The 19,866-nt window shown below is 32.5% G+C and overlaps 1 protein-coding gene across 1 annotated transcript in view; it reads right to left on the reverse strand.

Annotated features, from left to right (window-relative positions):
* LOC114338795 (serine/threonine-protein kinase Tor) overlaps window positions 1-19,866 on the reverse strand; it is a 96,568-nt gene that overhangs the window by 11,496 nt on the left and 65,206 nt on the right. Inside the window, exons 28-31 of the mRNA XM_050655058.1 lie at window positions 14,505-14,720; window positions 9,625-9,853; window positions 6,948-7,278; window positions 2,721-3,028 (exon numbers count right to left, since the gene is read on the reverse strand). Of these exons, the coding sequence (XP_050511015.1) occupies window positions 2,721-3,028; window positions 6,948-7,278; window positions 9,625-9,853; window positions 14,505-14,720 (1,084 nt within the window). The remainder of the gene's footprint in view (window positions 1-2,720; window positions 3,029-6,947; window positions 7,279-9,624; window positions 9,854-14,504; window positions 14,721-19,866) is intronic.

Here is a 19,866-nt window from a genome sequence, read left to right on the forward strand (position 1 = left end):
ATATTGTTATGGAACGCTTACAATTTTGAACATCTTTAACAACAAAATACTTGGATCACAGAATATATTATCCTGATGTATTCTCTGCTTGGAACTTCCACAAATAATACACAATAAATAACTTTTTATTAAGTTCACGTCTTAAATCAATTATTTATCAAATACACTATATATCAATAATATTTAATTAATACCTCAAAATATTTCCGATGCAATGTCAAATATTTAAAATTGTCACTGATTATCAGTGTCTGACTGACAATATATGCAGACAATATTATATTCGGCTGAGTGCGTTGTAAGACAAAGATAGATTTGGAAAATATTACCACGGCATTGTGTTCATTTTTTTCGAATCCTGAAAAAACCAATAAATATTTTTGAAAAATTTAAACGCAGAATGAAAGATTAAATTATTACCGAGGGCCGAAAGTCCCTTAGAATAAATAAAAAGTTTATTTTGAATGAGATATTTGAAATTAAAAATCACACTAAATTTTCTCTTAGTTTTTCACCCCTGTAACTTATTTAAATAAACATTATAGAAGTTCTCAGGGACTTTCGGCCCTCGCTAATAACGTAATCTTTCATTCTGCGTTTAAATTTTTCAAAAATACTTATTAGTTTTCTCAGGATTCGAAAAAAATGAATCCCCATTTGAATAGCATTGCAGCCGAAAATACGTACCGATCCTCTTAAAGGGCTACATCACAACAAAACGTTTTCGATTTTTTTCGAAAACAAAACGTTTTTCGAAAACGTTTTGTTGTGATGTAGCCCTTTAAAGGGATTTTAATACAATTTTATACCTTTTACAAAGCATTTTTTTCCAATTTATGTAATAGGTATGTTTGATTTAGAATTTAAAAAAAAATTGTACCCCGTACTTTAAAACTATTTCAAATATCCTTATCATACTTGTCAAAAAGTGTAGATACTGTACACTCTACTATTGGATGTTAAATAAACGTTTCTGGCTACTACCAGAGGCGAACAGAGAAAAGTGAATGATTAGACACCACTGATGAAATGTCTATTTTAGCATAACTTTAAGATTCTCCAATACTTTCTATGTAAACAATATATTCTTCATTCGTAACGATAAAATCATTATTTTTCGAGAAATTTGAAGTTAAAAATAAAGGCGCACAGTACATTAACCAAAATAGCTGTGCCGTTGCATTTTCAACTTCAAATATCTCGAAAACTAATGACTTTATCGGTACGAATGAAGAGTACATTATTTTCATAGAAAGTATTGGAGAATCCAAATATTGGACTAAAATAACAATTCCGCCAGTGGCGTAGAATTTGAAAAGGGTCAACCATTCACTTTCCTCCGGCGTACGCCTCTGGTAATAGCCAGAAACGGTTGTTTAACATAATTGAGTAGTTTGTACAGTACCTATACTTACTACAAAGTATGAAAAGAATACGTCGAATAGTTTTAAAATGCTGAGCAAAAATAGTTTTTAAATTTTTTGATAAAACACCCTGTAACTCAGTAGGGAACCACATTTTATTTAAGTGTTTTATGTTAAATCTTCGTATTTTGTGCTAAGGTTTCTCCAGTTACTATATGGACAATTATTAATGAAACAGCCTGTATAGCTAATGTATACAATCTAAAGATAAATGTATTTATACCTTAACTATAAACATTTACAGTCAAAAAAAAAACATTTGAGGAAGTTGATTGTTGAACCAGCAGCCAAGATATGTATTGGTCTACGTATTCAAGCTGTTGGTGGTTTACATATATTGAAAGGGGTAAATTTTTTTCTTTGATATTTTCAAATCTTTGGTTTTCGTAGTATTGATATTCATCCCCATTTTTTCCCAACTCTCAATGACCCTATTTAACAGTAACTGGAGTCTATATTCCGAATCAGTCATTAAAACAGTGTCATCTGCAAAGTGGATGTTATTTACTCTTTGTCTTTTTATGCTGATACCTTCTGAAGAAGGCGATAAAACGTTCGGAAATTTTACCTACGAATAGACGTTAAACAGTATCGGTGATAGCACACAACCCCGTCTGACACCTCATTGTATTTCAATTGGCCTTGAGGTGTTACCATTCCGGTCTTTATGATTCCAATTAATAGTTTCTATAATTTGAGAAAATCTTTCGTCGGTCCATTGTCGTTAAATCTTTCTATCAAGGTCCTATGCTGGACCCCGTCGAACGCCTTTTCAAAATCTATAAAACGGATAAAAAGGTTTGCCTGTTATCTTTGCAACTTTGTGTCAGAGTTTGAAGACAGAATAATGTTTCACATGTCTCCATGCCTTTCCTGAAGCCAAATTTTTCTTGGCTGGTAACCTCGTCATATGTTCTATATATTCTGTTCTGTATGATTCGCAAGAAAAGCTTCAAAATGTTATTTAGGAGACTTATAAGCAGTCCTGCATTACTGACATTCTTCTTTTTTGGCAGTGGTATGAAGCCGGATTCCAGTCATCTTTTAGGGATCGCTCCTGTACTGTAAATATTATTAAATAGGCCAAGGAGGAGGTCTCAGTTTTCCTCATTGATTAACTTCAGTAGTTTAGCTGGTATTTCGTGTTTCCTGCAGATTTGTTGTTTTTTAGTTGACGTAGAACATATTTATTCCAGTTCTGACTTCAGTTTTGGAGGACCTTCATAGTTTTTATTTAATGTAGGAGGTTCTCTGGAATAGAGAGGTATATAAAAAATTATGTATATTTGATTTTACCTGTTGAAAATGATCCAATTTCTCCCGTGGTTGATTTATTTCTCATGGTAGTATCCATCAACCTCCAGTTTAACAATGGATCATAAACGAAAGCTTCCAAAACAGCCATAAGACTATCTTTATTTCGGTGTAACACTGACATCACAGATTCACAGGTTCTGCGATAGGTTCCGTCTATACCAGTTACTTCCATAGCGTTGATGAGCATACGAGTCAGTCTGAAGGGAATCTTTTCTGGGAATTTCTCTCTCGTCATTGCCACTTCGAAACAATCTCCAAAATCAATGTGAAGGATCTTTCCACTCAATCTGAAATATAAAGAATAAAATATAAGAAAACTGTAAACATCAGTAAACTGTCTTTCAATAACATATAAATAAATACAAAATAAAATTGTAATTGGCGAAAAAAAAATATACAATAACCGCCACGCTAGTAGACACACTGAGGTAGTAGTAGATACAGTACGGGACCCTTCACTTGTTGCACTGTTTACTTTTATGATTAGTAACGTCTAGAACGTCGGAAAATGTATAGAAACCAATATAAACATAGAAAGTTGACAGTTAGTTTATAGATGGTTTATACCAGGGTTATTAGACTTTATTACGGTTGTCTTGACCGACGGTGGTGGGGAGACTTATATTTTTGACTTTACGTCACATATTTTTAAATGATTTTCGATCATTGAATGTGTGTTGTTGCGTATATATGTGTATTATTTGTGTTATTATTAAATAATAAGACAAATAATACACATTTTATCTTATACCGGGTGGTGAATCGTAAAACGGGCCATAGGAAACTCAATGTAAAATTCTAAATTGTTGAATTCCTGCTTCCCTAATTATTCTACATCAAAAGTCATGAGAGAATACTTGTAGAGAATTAAAATCTGTATTAAAATCAAAAGTTAAAATTGTTCTACGAATTAAATGCATTCCAAAATTTTGAAAAATATGATACAATTGCCACAGTAGGTATGTGTATAAAAGTTAGGCCACACGTTACTATTTAACTGACAGTGCTCACACCATTGACTGAATAAAAAATCTTTATTATTAATACTTTCTCCGCAACTGAGGGTATCTTATCAATTGTATTGTTTTTAAACAATAAATGATAAAACAAAAATATTGACAGTTCAAAAATGTGAAAATAATAAATTCATTGTGACATTTGCATGTGATTATTGCACTGTGTGTGGCCTAATTTTGGGCTGAAAAGCTGAAATGTATTACATTTTTACACAATTTTGGAATATGTTTAATTCGTAGACCAATTTTAACAGGTGTTTTCAATACAGATTTCAACCCCCTACAAATAGTTTCTAATGTCTTTTGATGTAAAATAATTAGGGAAGCAGGAATTCAACAGTTTAGAATTTTACATCGAGTTTCCTATGGCCCGTTTTCCAATTCACAACCCGGTATTTCTAGTTTACTTTATATTTTTGTATTTGTAATTATGGTGTTGTTTCCCGTAAAAACTTATTTTTAATTATTCATGAAAGTTGTAGATCGTAGCTATTGTAGGAGTTTAAAAAAGAAATATATTTATAAGGTATGGTAAAACGTTAAAAGTTCATTAAGAGGATCGGTACGTATTTTCGGCTGCAATGCTATTCAAATGGGAATTCATTTTTTTCGAATCCTGAGAAAACTAATAAGTGTTTTTGAAAAATTTAAACGCAGAATGAAAGATTACGTTATTAGCGAGGGCCGAAAGTCCCTGAGAACTTCTATAATGTTTATTTTAATAAGTTACCGGGGTGAAAAACTAAGAGAAAATTTAGTGTGATTTTTAATTTCAAATATATCATTCAAAATAAACTTTTTATTTATTCTAAGGGACTTTCGGCCCTCGGTAATAATTTAGTCTTTCATTCTGCGTTTAAATTTTTCAAAAATATTTATTGGTTTTTTCAGGATTCGAAAAAAATGAACACAATGCCGTGGTAATATTTTCCAAATCTATCTTTGTCTTACAACGCACTCAGCCGAATATAATATTGTCAGCATATATTGTCAGTCAGACACTGACAAGCAGTGACAATTTTAAATATTTGACATTGCATCGGGAATATATTGAGTAATTGATTAAATATTATTGATATATAGTGTATTTGATAAATCATTGATTTAAGACGTGAACTTAATAAAAAGTTATTTATTGTGTATTATTTGTGGAAGATCCAAGCAGAGAATACATCAGGATAATATATTCTGTGATCCAAGTATTTTGTTGTTAAAGATGTTCAAAATTTTAAGCGTTCCATAACAATATATTATTAAAAAATCACTTTAACACTTTTCCTCTTTTCTCGATTGAGTATTAGTCTTTATTGTACAAATAAATTATTACAATCAGTGAATACATAGTTAATGAAAAAAATATCACATTTATTAACTGAATTAATAATTTGCAATTATAAAAATAACAGTTATCCAAGAACATTCAAAACCCATCTCTTTAAATTAATGATGACATTTTCAAGTAGAATGATATTCTAGTAATGTTTACATATCCATACCAGTGTGAATTTTACTACACGTAATTTGCCGTATAAAGACAGAAAAAGTAGGGATACACGTAAAATATTTGCGAATTATGTACCCATAGCCTTAAGTATTAACATAATAATAATGTTGATGACATTTTACAATGCTAGGTACAGGCTGTAGTGTGGCCAAATTTATTAGGTACCTATTATTTAAATTCTTACAATAAAATTATACAAGTAATTCTAATTCTAAATTTTCAGTGTATAATGGAGATTGAAGTCCTAACAATTTTCCATAATTAGGTATTATAATCCACCAAACATCTTTATTTCTTAACTAGCTTGACTATTTTCCATACATCAAAGACATAAAAATATCGATTAAGAGGAAGGAGCAAAATGCAAAATTTTGACGCATGTCAAAATTCTCAATGTGTTTTAATTGTATCCATTTTTTTCAAATCCTGAGAAAACTAATAAATATTTTTGTAAAATTTAAACTCAGAATGAAATACTACATTATTATCGAGAGCAGAAAGTCCCTGAAAACTTCTATAATGTTTATTTTAATAAGTTACAGGGCTGAAAATAAAAGAGAAGTGTGATATTTAATTTCAAATATTTCATTCAAAAGAAACTTCTTGTTTATTCTAAGGGGCTTTCCGCCCTCGGTAATAATGTAATCTTTCATTCTGCGTTTAAAGTTTTCAAAAATACTTATTAGTTTTCTCAGGATTCGAAAAAAATCAGATTACGATTGAAATGACAGTTCACTCGTGACGTAATCGCACCCTTAACGTTCATTGGTTAGTCGATCTGGGCAACCGTAGTAATGTCTAAGAACCGTGGGTTTATACAACAGTATAAACCCACGTATTTGAAGTTTATAGTTGTCATTATATTAAAGTTGTATAAGTTATAAAATATTGTAATATTGTTGGTACATATTTGAATAAAGTTTTTTTAAAGCAGAGTAACAATACTCTTCATTCATGTATTTTTTGTATGGAAAACAATTATTTTGAATAGTTTTATAGCGACACGCTTCATTTATTATTTTTTTAATTGCTAATTTTAAATATTAACTTTCTTTTCTAAACGAAAATTATATTGGTCATTTAAAATTCACATGTGTTTCGCTCCTAAAATACAAAACCGGATTGTATAAAATTAATGTTTTTTTCTAGGAAATAAATTCCCCATTAAATAGTTACCTTCTCCAGACCTTATGTCAATAAATCACTTTTTAAATGCATTCGAAGGCGCTTCTTAAAACTACAGAAGTGTTTTCAGCTTTTAAAACACCAGATAAAGGGACAGCCTCTTTATGTCGATAAATTAGTCTTCAGCGTAAAACCACAGACATGTGTTTTTAGTTGAACCACATCAGTCGATACACAACCCCAGCAGGCATCGGTCGGTCATACAACCCTCGCTGGGCCCAAACAATAACAAACCCTCTTACGAGATATAAGCACGCCTTTTTTAAACAAAAGTAAATAAATATATTAATGTTCGTTGTTTTACACTTATTTTAATTTAAGTTAATTGTTTCCGTTCACCACCAACGGAAAAGTTTCATGAAAAATATGAAAGTCACAGATGTAAACGGGCCGGATTAGCCTAAGCCTAGCAATTAGGTATCCGTGTGTCTACTAGCGTGGCGCTTACTGTATAGTCTGTATAATATATTCACTACATATTAGTAATACAAGGATACAAACCTGTCAAGCATAAGATTGCTTGGATGTCTATCACCTAATCCTAATATATAACCTACAATGGACATCACAGCCAAAGATCTAGTATAATTTGTTCTGCGATCAAACCATACTTCCGAGGAAGGACTCTTTAGCCATAATAACTTAGCCAAATCGTCACCGTGTGTATGTTCAAGAGCATGTTCGAAAACTTCTACTTTCTGCATAACCGTCAAATGATCATAATCTGCTGCCATCCTCAACATTATCCTGTGCTCGATGTTCAACAGAATTTTCTTCTTGTCTCTGTATTCTCTAATGAGAGTGTGTAATGTATCACAGTGAGGTACCCAGCCTAAAAAGGTAATACAAAATTTATGTATTTCTAGTAACACATCGTCGCTATTGACATTATATCGTAAAAACAGCCAGAAAACTACAGAGGTATCAACTTGTTAAATACTACTCTAAAACTTACAACGTAAATGTTACAAGAACTATAATAATAATAATATCGTATGGCATTTTTGCCGGGGAGATCCTTTCGGATAGTTCCAGCGCCAATTACATCTTTAACCCTGTTTCAAGTAACTAGTGTCGATGTACACTAGCCCAGGGGGACCGACGGCTTAACGTACTCTCCGAGGCACGGTGAGACGGCTCGTGTCATTATTGGAAATGAAAATGGTTTGTCTTTGGCAGGGATCGAACCCACGTCTACTGGCGTATGAGGCCAGCGTTTATGCCGTTACCCACGGCCGCTCACAAGAACTAACTAATCAGAGGATAAGTTTATCAGATGAAAAACAGGGTTTTCGTACTGGAAGATCGTGTACAGATGCAATATTCGTCATAAAGCAAACTAATGAGAAATCACTAGAGTATAATATACCAGCTTTTTATGTCTGATTGACTTGAAGAAAGGATCTGACAGAGCAAGACTGAAAGATGTAATCCATCTTCTGTATAATAGAGAAGTTCCTCTAGATATCATAAAAATTATTAAACACATCTACCAAAACACAAACTGAAAATCAGAAGAGATGGACAACTTATAGAACCTATAGACAGGCAGCGGAATAAAACAGAGGGATTCATTGAGCCATATGCTCTGGTGGGAGGACATTTAATGCCAACTTTCCACCTTTTTAAGAGGAGTGGATGGACATCCAAATGCTCCAAAATATTTATTAAGGACCACTGGAGTATTGATAACACAATTGAAGACAATTCCTTCGATAATTTATTTAATAAGTGTACTGTAATGAAATAAAGGCCGATTCTAACATTGATAACTTATCGCAATTCTAAATACAGAGAGTTATACAAACTTTAATAATATTTAAAGTGCTCTTGGGGTGTAAACACAAAGAGGGTTTAGTGAAAACAATGTAATATGCGAATAACATAACGACCGGTACATTTCAAATCACGTAAATTTGCACCAGAGGCGCGAAAACACTACTTGTCGTTACCTCTGAGAGATCGTAAGACTGCAACAATTTCGAGTTTCTACACTACGCGAAGGGAGCACGGGTGATTATCGGCGGAAAAAACTAGTCATAACAAATCAAGTAAAGTTTCATATATTAGGGGAACGAAAACCAGTTGTTTTCAAAAGCAAATACATGAATTTACAATTCTTTATATAAGATTTAAAATATAACAGTTGGATATATTTAAACTGAAATAAAATAAGTTGTTTTTACAACATGCTCTTTAATTTAATCATGGATGAAATCATCAAAAGCGTCAACGATGGAAGAGGATACAGAATGGGCAACAAAGAAGTAAAAATACTATCAAAAATGAATAACCATTTTCAATTTCGTTGCAACACGAAACTACAGGCGCATCATATTGTAGTCCAATCAGAGAGCGCTGCAAGCGCCTCTACCGGTTTCGAAACTTATTAGTCTCTCATCAGGAGGCACATATGCTGCTCTCTCTGACCCAACCAGGACAAACCCCGGCGTGGAGTTACGGATTACAACGAACGAAATGGCAGGGATGCCCTAGCGGCAACTGCTACCAAAAGACTAAGTTTTCAATCTAATAGCACATAAAATAACACTAAAAAATTACTCTACATCCCATCAGATTGAAAACAATGGGAACCTTCTCTGGTTACACCTCCGAGGCTTCTAAAATTTGCAAGCCATAACGGATGCTGAGACTAAAGAAGATGAGGGAATTTTACAATTTATAATTCACGTCCCATCTGCTCAGCGCGGTAAAGTTCCAACGCGAATGGTTCCCTTCGTACTCCAATCAGAGTAAACATGTAAATTAAAAATGAATAACCATTTAGTCTTTAGTCCCAGCATCCGTTATCGCTTGCAAATTTTAGAAGCCTCGGAGGTGTAACCAGAGAAGGTTCCCATTGTTTTCAATCTGGTGGGATGTAGATGAAGAGTAATATTTTTAGTATTATTTTATGTGCTATTAGATTGAAAACTAAGTTTTTTTAATACTATGTTACAAAGACGACGCAATACTGATAGCCCAAGATGAAGAGAGTCTGCAAAGATTAGTCCACAGATTTAACATAAAAGCAAAAGAAAACACTAGAGATAAGAGTACTGAGAAGAATTACAGGAGATAAGCTAAGAGATCAAAAGAGGAGTGAATACATTAGAAAAAAAACGTAACGTACAGTGTATAAACGAATTGAAAAAGACTTCTAAACTATCTAACTTACCAATAAGACCAGAATTAGTACTGAGCGGTATAACGGCATACCGTTGAATGGTTAAATTTCGTCGAAAGGTATCAGGATCTTTCAACAGTAGCGTATTAACCAAACCGAACAATTGCATTACTCGCTCATCTTGTCTTAAATCTTCGTGTCCTTTGAGAAGGAACATGTAGTCTTTTCCGTTGCTGCCACGTATTACAAGCTTTCGTGGACGTTGCTTAGATGTGATCACCTACAAAATTATTATTGTAGTAAAGAAAAGAGAGACGTTCTCACAAACAATTTATTGTACAACTGACGCCCGGTTTTGCTGTCTACAATATTCACAGCATCTTCAGGTCACGGTAAAAGTAAAATTAAATGCTACAAATAACAAAAAAACAGAGTTAGTTAAGTGGTTTGGTTGAAATCAAAGGGTAATGATCAAGCCAATATTAAAGTATGTATATATATTTATGCATACATATAAATACTCATATGTACGTAAATATGGTGTATAACCCTCACACTCACATACATGCACGCATTCATATGTAGTGGCAACAAAAGTATGTCAAGTATAAGTATAAGATATACACTTACTTTCCGGTATAAGGGAAGAATATAGTAGTATTCAATATCATACTTTTTCTCTATACTATGCTAAAAGGAGAGTTGGTAGAGGGACAGATTTGAATGTAATATATTAACAAAACACTGACAGGATCTTGAAGGGATTAATTAGTAAGGAATTTTCCTTACTAATCCCTTATAGTATAGAGTATAGAGAAAAAGTATGATATTGAATACTACTATATTCTTCCCTTATACCGGAAAGTAAGTGTATATCTTATACTTATACTTGACATACTTTTGTTGCCACTACATATGAATGCGTGCATGTATGTGAGTGTGAGGGTTATACACCATATTTACGTACATGTGAGTATTTATATGTATGCATAAATATATATACTTGATCATTACCCTTTGATTTCAACCAGACCACTTAACTAACTCAGGTTTTTTGTTGTTTGTAGCATTTAATTTTACTTTAACCGGGACCTGAAGATGCTGTACAAAGTATAGACAGCGAAACCGGTCGTCAGTTGTAAAATAAATTGTTTGTGAGAACGTCTCTCTTTTCTTTACTACAATAGTATGGACTCACACATGCAATCCATTCATTATTTTTTTAAAATTATTATTCTTTGTTTTGAAGCTGAAAAGGCTACTGAAGGTAAAAAGAGAAAACAGCAAAAATCCACAAGGAAAAGAAAAAATTTTCCTGTAGTTAGCTGTATACCATCAATCACAAAAATTGGAAAAAAATCCTTTGTAAAAGGTATAAAATTTTATTAAAAATCATCAGTGTTAAAACAGGTTGGATGCCAGCTGAGCCACCAAAGAAATACTAGGGTAAAAACACTTTAAATGGTATATAGTTGCATTAAAGGTGCATACTTGATTAAAACTCCATAGGATTCTTCTTCTTCATGTACCATCTCCTCTAAGAAGTTTGGCAACCATCACGGCAATTCGCACTTTCGATACCGCTGCTATAAAGAGATCAGCAGAAGTGCAATTAAACCAAGCTCTCAAATTGTTTAACCAGGAGATGCGTCTTCTTCCGCGACTCCTTCTACGCTGTATTCTTCCTTGCATTATTAATTGTAACAAGTTATAACGCTCGCCCCTCATAACATGTCCCAGATATTGTAGTTTTCTGACTTTAACTGTATTTAAAACCTGTTTATCTTTTCCCATTCTTCTCAACACCTCGATGTTCGTGACTCTATCCACCCAACTTATTCTTAATATTCTTCTGTAGGCCCATAACTCGAAGGCTTCTAATCTGTCCGAAACATCCTTCTTTAATGTCCAAGCCTCCAACCCATAGAATAATACGGAGAACACGTAGCATCTCAGAAGTCTTATCTTTAAAGAAATTGTAATGTCCCTGCTACAGAGTACTTTTTTCAGTTTGTTGAAAGCATTTCTTGCCTGTCCTATTGGGACCGTGCAAGTTCGGCAAAGCGACCCCTATTTCTACGCTCTATACTAAAATTCGCACTTTTAATTATATTGGCCAATTATATTAGTCCTGGTTACTGGATAATTGTCAAGGCCATAGTCCAAAAAAAATAATAAGAAGAAAAAATAAGATTCAGGTTATGTTATGAAAACGTCAACAATTGTATGTAGTAAATAAAATTAGTTATTAAAATGCAGTACTGCAAGCAAAATAAAATTAATTAAATTTACCTTTATATAATAATTGCATATCATATCAATATTGTGAAGCAATATATAATTTTTCTGCTTCATTGACAGAAGGTATGAAATATACGTCAATTTGACAATTTCAATTGACAATATGAATTATTTAAGATAGTTGCAATATTTCTCCGCGACTCGCGCACGGTCGTTTCTCGTTTCCCCTTCCAAGTACTTGCACACCGCGAATTCTCGCTTTAATCTCTTCTGTGTACTCATTAGTTTCATTAATTATTGTACCCAAATATTTATATTTTTCAACCTTTTTAATTTGTTCTCCATGTATTGTTATGCTTTCTTGGCGCTGTTGAGCTTTTGTGATTACCATAAATTGTGTCTTTTTTGTGTTTAGGGACAATCCGTTTTCTTGGCCGACTTCTACCACTCTGTCAACCATTTGTTGTAAATCTTCAAGACATTCGGCTAATAAAATAGTGTCGTCGGCAAACCGTATATTATTGATTGGTCGGCCATTTACTTTTATTCAGTATGGATATAGATAAAAAAGAATATTGCCCTTAGGTAAGGTATGGACCTTACCAACACGTGGGATGAAATTGAGTGTAATTGGATGTAACTTGTTGCCATTAAATTGTTGTAACTAACTCAATTTACATCCCACATGTTGGGAAGGTTCATACTTTACCTAAAGGCATTATTCTTTTTTATCTATATCCATCCTATGGAGTTTTAATCAAGTACATATACTCTTTTAATGCAACTATATAAAAGGGTTTTTACCCTAGTATTTCTTTGGTGCCTTAACCTCGCATCCAACCTGTTTTAACACTGATGATGATTTTTAATAAAATCCAAAACGTTCTGTGATGTAGCCATTAAAGGGATTTTAATAAAATTTTATATCTTTTACAAAGGATTTTTTTACAAAACATAAAAAAATTTGTAACGTTATAACGTCACATGTTTATTAATTTATATTTAAATAATTATTTTATTCATTTTCTTAACTTTTTGTTTTGTTTTAATATTTTTTCTTCAATAAATAATTGGCGTACAGTTTATCCCAAACCCTTTTTTCAGTGCGTCATTAATTTTGACGTCATAATATGACGTAAGAATGTCGCGAATCTCTGCATGACATTTTAGTTAATTCTGAAAGTTGTCAGAATATTTATGTTTATATAAAATATCAATATTTATATAAATATTTGCCAAAATATTAATATTTAAAAAAAATAAATAAATATAGAATACACGTTCACTATACAATGTCCGAATATTGGGACCGTGCAAGTTCGGAAAAGCGACACCTGGTTTAATAGCTCGGCAACATTTTTCGCACTTTTAATTATATTGGCCAATCATATTGGTCCTAGGTATATTGGTATATAACAAGAAAAAGTAATATTATTGTATGTAATAAATAAAATGAATTATTAAAATGCACTACTACAAGCAAAATACAAATTATTAAATTTACTTTTATATAATAATAATTGCATATCATATCAATATTGTGGAGCAACATATAATTTTTTTTCTGCATTGACAGTAGATATGAAATATACGTCAATTTGACAATTTCAATTGACAATGAATTGTTTAAGAAAGTTACAAGATTTCTCCGCTATTCGCTCACGATCGATTCTCGTATTCCCTCCAAGTACTTGCACACGGCGAATACGCATGACAGAATATTTATATTTACGTTGTTGACAAATTTCTAACCTAGAATTACAATTGTCATTTTATCCGTTAACATTGTGAAAGTACTGTCACGATAGATTACTTTTGTTTCAAATGATCTTTATTCACATCATGGATTGGTTATCCATTTCGAGTACTGTAATTGTCAATCAATTATACATACAACCAAATATACTATAAGTCGCTTTAATAGGGAAATATTCTTTTTCTCATGATCATCTTTCAGTGCGTCACAGTTTTTCGATTTCTTTCTAACGCATTAAATTGTATGTGACAGAAAAAAGGCACGTCCGTGATTACAGTCATTTACAACATTTATTCTAGTTATTCTAGTTGTCGATAGATGGCGCCATAATAAAAAAATATTTTTTTTAATTAGATAATAATATTACAAATATAATCTGTATAATTTATAAGACTATATAAATCAAAGAAAATACCATTTTATAAATGCAAGAAACACATTTGATTTGTTTTTATTCCAAATTGAAAATAAAATGTGACAACTGTCAGATTTAACTAAAATGTCATGCTAGAATAAATGCCATAAATGTGTATTATCACGGACTTACCCTTTTTCCTATCATTTTTTACGCACTGAAAAATGCTCATGAAAAGGACAATACCCTTCAACGAATACATAATTTTCGAAGGTCTATGTATAATAATCATGGACGAACGTTTTTTTTCTGCCACTTCGAGCTTAATGCGTTTACTGAAAGAAGGGTTTGTTTTCTTTAATTTGTATATCCCATTTCTGTTTTTTGGGATTCAAACATAGTGGCGTCCTTTCTTTTTGAAGGATTGTTCTCTTTTTAATTTCCTTTCTTTTTTGTTTGATATCCTTTCTTCTTTTCCTTATCTACCCATAATCTACGGAGCAACGGAGCCTTCGAGCCTATTGTGTACCGGTGTTCTTTGGTTCTTAGTAACCCCAAAATATTAAAAAAGTTACCTACCTCCAATGATTTATTGAAATATGCAATTCTGACGATATTTTGACCCGGGGAATAACTACCAGGCACCGCTAGTTCCAAATCTTGGCATACCAGCAGGTTCGGAGAGACGTACTGTAGTTCTAAAGATGTCAATTGCGGTAATTGCCTAGATATTCTTCTGAACACATGGTAGTACAAGTCCCAAGCCTGATTTAAGTCACGAATGTTACCAGATATCTAAAATTTAATCAATAATATTAAGTTTAAAGAGTTGAGAGTTAAATTGAACAGCGTTAGGAGAGACAGGAACAAGTTGGCTAAGGTCCGGTTTCACCAACAAATAAATCAATGTTCGGCGAATAAAATTTATTAGACGTTTATATTTTTATTTTGTTTCAATATAATTTTGATAATTTAAAGTTAAACTGACGAATTTACTTTCTTATAGATACACTGGGGTGCAAAATTAACCGGACATCTAAACATGTTGTCCGATTTAAGTGATTTTTTAATATGTTATAGCCTTATTCTTTAACAATATCGCTGTAATAATACTGTTGATAAACAGGTACATTTTCATTATATACCGGGTGTACCAATGAAAATGTGTTTTTTTTTTCTCAAACTTCGCATCACCCTGTGGAATATTCTAGCATTTATAAAACGCTGGACTTAAACTGCCGTCAAACGGTCGTGCACTATAATGCCGTTAACAGCTATGGCGTCATTCTTATGATGCGTTTGACGGCATTTTCTTCGGCTGCCGTTCGCTTGGAGGCTGGCCATCTTAGTACCTATCAATTTCTGATAAAGAATTTATTAATATTAGAAGATTTTCTTATTAATGAAAAAGAAAACAAAGTGAAGTATTAAAACGTATTTTAATTATGGGTAATGATAAATACATAATTAAATTAGTCTTTATTTATTGTAAAACCTGTTGTAAACTAAGAAAAAAAATTAATTATAGAAATTTAATCATTTCTTTGGAATGGAACCCTGGATTTATTTGGAATTGTTTTGGGGCTCCTTTTCTTTTTCTTTGGTGATCCTATTGCTGTCAGGCCTTTTCCTTTTGGGCGTCCTCGTTTCTTTACTGCCACTAGTATTTTAATTGTCGACAAAGCAACAACGTTCACTTGAAGAAATGTTATAAAAAATTTTTTTTACCAATTTCACAAAATGAAATAAAAAGTGAAATATAATCAAAAGTCATGATAAAACCATTTAGTATTATTTGAAAGTTCATTATTTATTAATAATTTGTTGTCCAATATTTTTAAAATTAATAAATTAAATTTATTCAAATGCAGAAACCCAAATAAACTCCAATTTGGTTGACAGTGCCGACGGTGTATCTATTGATAATCATTATATGCTTACTTTTGAGGTATCATGATTGTGCTGAGTTTGCATTGACGTTACTTCTAACGCATTTCCATCTAACGACGCCTTGAATCGTACATGTACTGAGCAATCTTCTTTAAATGTCCAAGACTGTCGAATTTTTTCCACCGCTCTTGAAGTTCCTTCCACCATGATTGCATGCATATACAAGTTGATAATAAATTAAATAGCTTTCTATCGGCCTCTTAATTTTACTGCTTGCAATAGTACCTACGTGCATCTCGTTTTAAAAATGTGGTAAATGTACTTTCTCCAAGTTTCGAGCTGGCTTTTTTGCATCGGCAAATGAGGAAAATGTATCGCCAAATTTTAACATCATTGACATACCAATACTTAACAAAACGAACAGACGCCCAATAATGACATTTGACTTTAAATTTGAAAAACTTGAAGTCATTCAAGTTTTTCAAATTTAAACTTATTATTCCCACAATAATTAACAATTAGGTACAAATATAACGCTTGTAACCATTTATACTGAGACGGGCACTATAATAAAATAAGGTAAGAGAATCGTCAACTCGTGCATTAACTCACCACGTGTATATAATATGCTGAACTGCAAGTGAAAGCGAACGGCACCGAAGAAAATGCCGTCAAACGCATCATACAAATGATCATAGCTGTTAACGGCATTATAGTGCAAGACCGTTTGACGGCAGTTTAAGTACAGAGTTTATAAAATACTCAAATTAAAACCCAACTATAGCCTCATGTTTACTCAACATTTTGTTTTTTAATTAATTCGCTTATGTTGGATAATAAAAAAGTTAGGTACTTGAACAACTAGCCATTTTTTAAATCAATACGGGTAATACGGGTAATATGAGCCGTCATATTACCAGTATGCCCGCCAATGGTGAATATTAAATTCTTACTTGTACGTGAAAAAATGTACACTAACTACGTCTTAAAACCCAGCAAATTTCATTTGCATATCTCAACCGGTTTTAAAGCAATAAATAAATCGTCAGTTTGTAAGAAAATTTTCAACACCCCCTATCTCGGAAACGAAGCATTTGGGGACATACCGTTTATAAAGCAAACTGTCAATATTTTTTCATGCACAATTACCCCTTAAAGTTTGCCATATTTATTTAAAAACACCCTGTATTGATTAAAAACTTGGCTAGTTGTTAAAGTAACTTAACTTTTTTATTATCCAACATAAGCGATTGAATCGAAAAACAAAATGTTGAGAAAACATGATACAATAGTTTGATTTTAATTTCAGTATTTTATAAATGCTAGAATATTCCACAGGGTGATGCGAACTTTGAGAAAAAACACAGTTGGATTGGTACACCCGATATACAATGAAAATTTAACTGTTTAGCAACAATACTATTACATCTATATTGTTAAAGAATAAGGCTATAATATATTAAAAAATCACTTAAATCGGACAGCAGGTTCAGGTTTGAGACATCAAAAATGGCCCATTTTTAAGGTATCCGGTTATTTTTGCACCCCAGTGTATTTACAGCGAGATTAACGTTGCCAATTTATTCGAAAAGTAAATATCTGTTTGATAAATAAATAAAATAAGTACTATTTGACGTTAATAAAATGGAGAAATGTCAGTTTATTAGTCGAATAACTTGTTTCATAGAATAAACTACTGTTTGTCGTTGGTGAAACCGGCCATAATAGGTTTATTTAATAGAATTATGTAAGTTGGACAAATACCAGACGAATTGAGAAGCAATATATTAGTACCTATTTACAAAAACAAGCGAGATATACAACAGTGTACAAACTACAGGGCCATAAAACTAGTTTACACCATGACAATATGGGAGAGAGTAATGCATAGAGGGATACATGCAGAAACTGAAATATCCGATAATAAATTTGACTTTATGCAGAGCCAATCAACAACAAATGCAATCTTCATTATAAGGCAATTGATAGAAAAAAAAACAGGAATAAAGAAACAAATGCTCATATGGTATCCATTGATCTTGAGAACGCATATGATAGAGTTCCTCGAGAGATTCTGTGGTGAGCACTCAATAAGAAAGGAGTCCCTGGTGAACATTTAAGATTGTGAGAGATATGTATGAGGGAGTAACGAATATTGTTAGGACAGGTGTGGGAGAGATTGATAAATTTCACGTGAAAGTAGGATTGCACCAAGGCTCGGTGCTTAGTCCTTATTTGTTCTCATTAGTTTTGGACCAGATAACAGCGAAACTACAGGTTAGCATTCCATGGTGCCTAATGTATGCTGATGATGTAGTGTTAATAAGAAATAGTGAAAGAGACTTAAGAAGAAGAAGAAGAATTTATTCAAAATTATTTTTTTAGAACAAAAACTGGAACAGTGGAGACAAGCTCTGGAGGAAGAAGGTTTAAAACTTAGTAGGAGAAAAACAGAGTATTTGAAATGTTCATTTAAAGATGGAGTTACTACAAACAAAATTTTTTTGGATGGCGAAGCGAAATGATTGTAAAAAGTTATAGTTTTAAGTACCTAAGATTGGTGTTACAGAGTCATGGGGAAGTAGGTGAAGATGCATGCAGTAGAATTAGGGCTGGATGGATGAAGCAGAAGGAAGCGAGTGATGTGTTGTGTGACAAAAAAATTCCAATGAAGCTGAAGAAGGGAAAATTCTATAAAACAGCCATGTCTTGTGATGTAAGGAACTGAATGTTAGACAGTTAAAAAGAAAAAAGAACAACGAATGCATGTGACGGGAAAGAGAATGCTTAGATGGATGAGTGGAGTGATAAGGAAGGATAAGATTAGGAATGAGGAATGAGTATATTAGGGGAAGTCTAGGTGTGGCACCAATTGATGCCAAAATGAGAGAGCATAGGTTAAGATGGGTTTGTCATGCTCAACGTCGAGACGTCAGTTACCCAATACGAAGAATTTCTGATCTTCAGGTTAGTGGAACAAGTAGGAGAGAAAGACCGAAGAAGTACTGGCTGGAGATGCTTAGGCAGGACATATGTTGGCAGTTAAAAGAAAAAAGAACAACGAATGCATGTGACGGAAATGAGAATGCTTAGATGGAGTGACAAGGTGAACAAGATTAGGAATGAGTATATAGACCGGTCTAGTTAGAAGCAAAAATAGGAGTAAGGATACAATAATTACCATCAAGCTGAAAATTGGCAGGATTGTTCAAAATACCATGATAAATGAAATCTAAAAAGTCCTCATAAATCCGACCCAAGCTAAAAAATTACGCGAGGTCAAAGGTCACCAAATATGGTGTTTAGCGATTTTCAGCGAAACCGTAAGTTTTATCATAAAATTAGTTCTAACAAAAAATGTAGACTAGATAATTATCTATAAAAAATATCTTAATATTTTTTTCGTAAGAGCCACCGCTTTTGAGATACAACGATTCAAAGAGTTGAAAGAGTTCTAATCGTCATAATAAATATGTATTAGTACACCACGTATATACCACTGAAGCTGTAATAGAAGTAAACATAATATTCTATCGGTCAACTTAACTTATATTACACATAATAATATAAGATATTATAAATATGATAATGTTTCTACTATACAGCTTGCGGTCTACCGAGGGATGCAATGTATAAGCTGTATTATATTACAGTGCCAACAAAAAATATTTACAAAGTGAATGTAACGCGAAAATAATACGAATTATTATTTCAATTTTACGGCTTATTCCCAACAAAAATAGTAAATTGATACGACAAAGTATTAACTTAATAATTCTTCTTACTTATGCGTCTTATTCAATTTGTAAAGATGAGTTTTGTCGGAATAAACACATTCTATCGGTACGTCGGCTAATCTAATAACCCTACCTATTCTTTTCTCAAAAGAGTTTGAACATAATAATGAAAGCCAACTTTCTAGGCAAAATGTTTATTGCTAAGTACTAATAAACATTTCAATATACAATAAACTTTATGCAAATTTAGTTTGTTTACTATTATGCAAATAACACCGTTATCTTTCTGGGTGGCGAAATCCTTTAGATAGATG

This window comes from Diabrotica virgifera, chromosome 6, assembly GCF_917563875.1.
Source record: "Diabrotica virgifera virgifera chromosome 6, PGI_DIABVI_V3a".
NCBI classification, from domain to species: Eukaryota; Metazoa; Arthropoda; class Insecta; order Coleoptera; family Chrysomelidae; genus Diabrotica; species Diabrotica virgifera.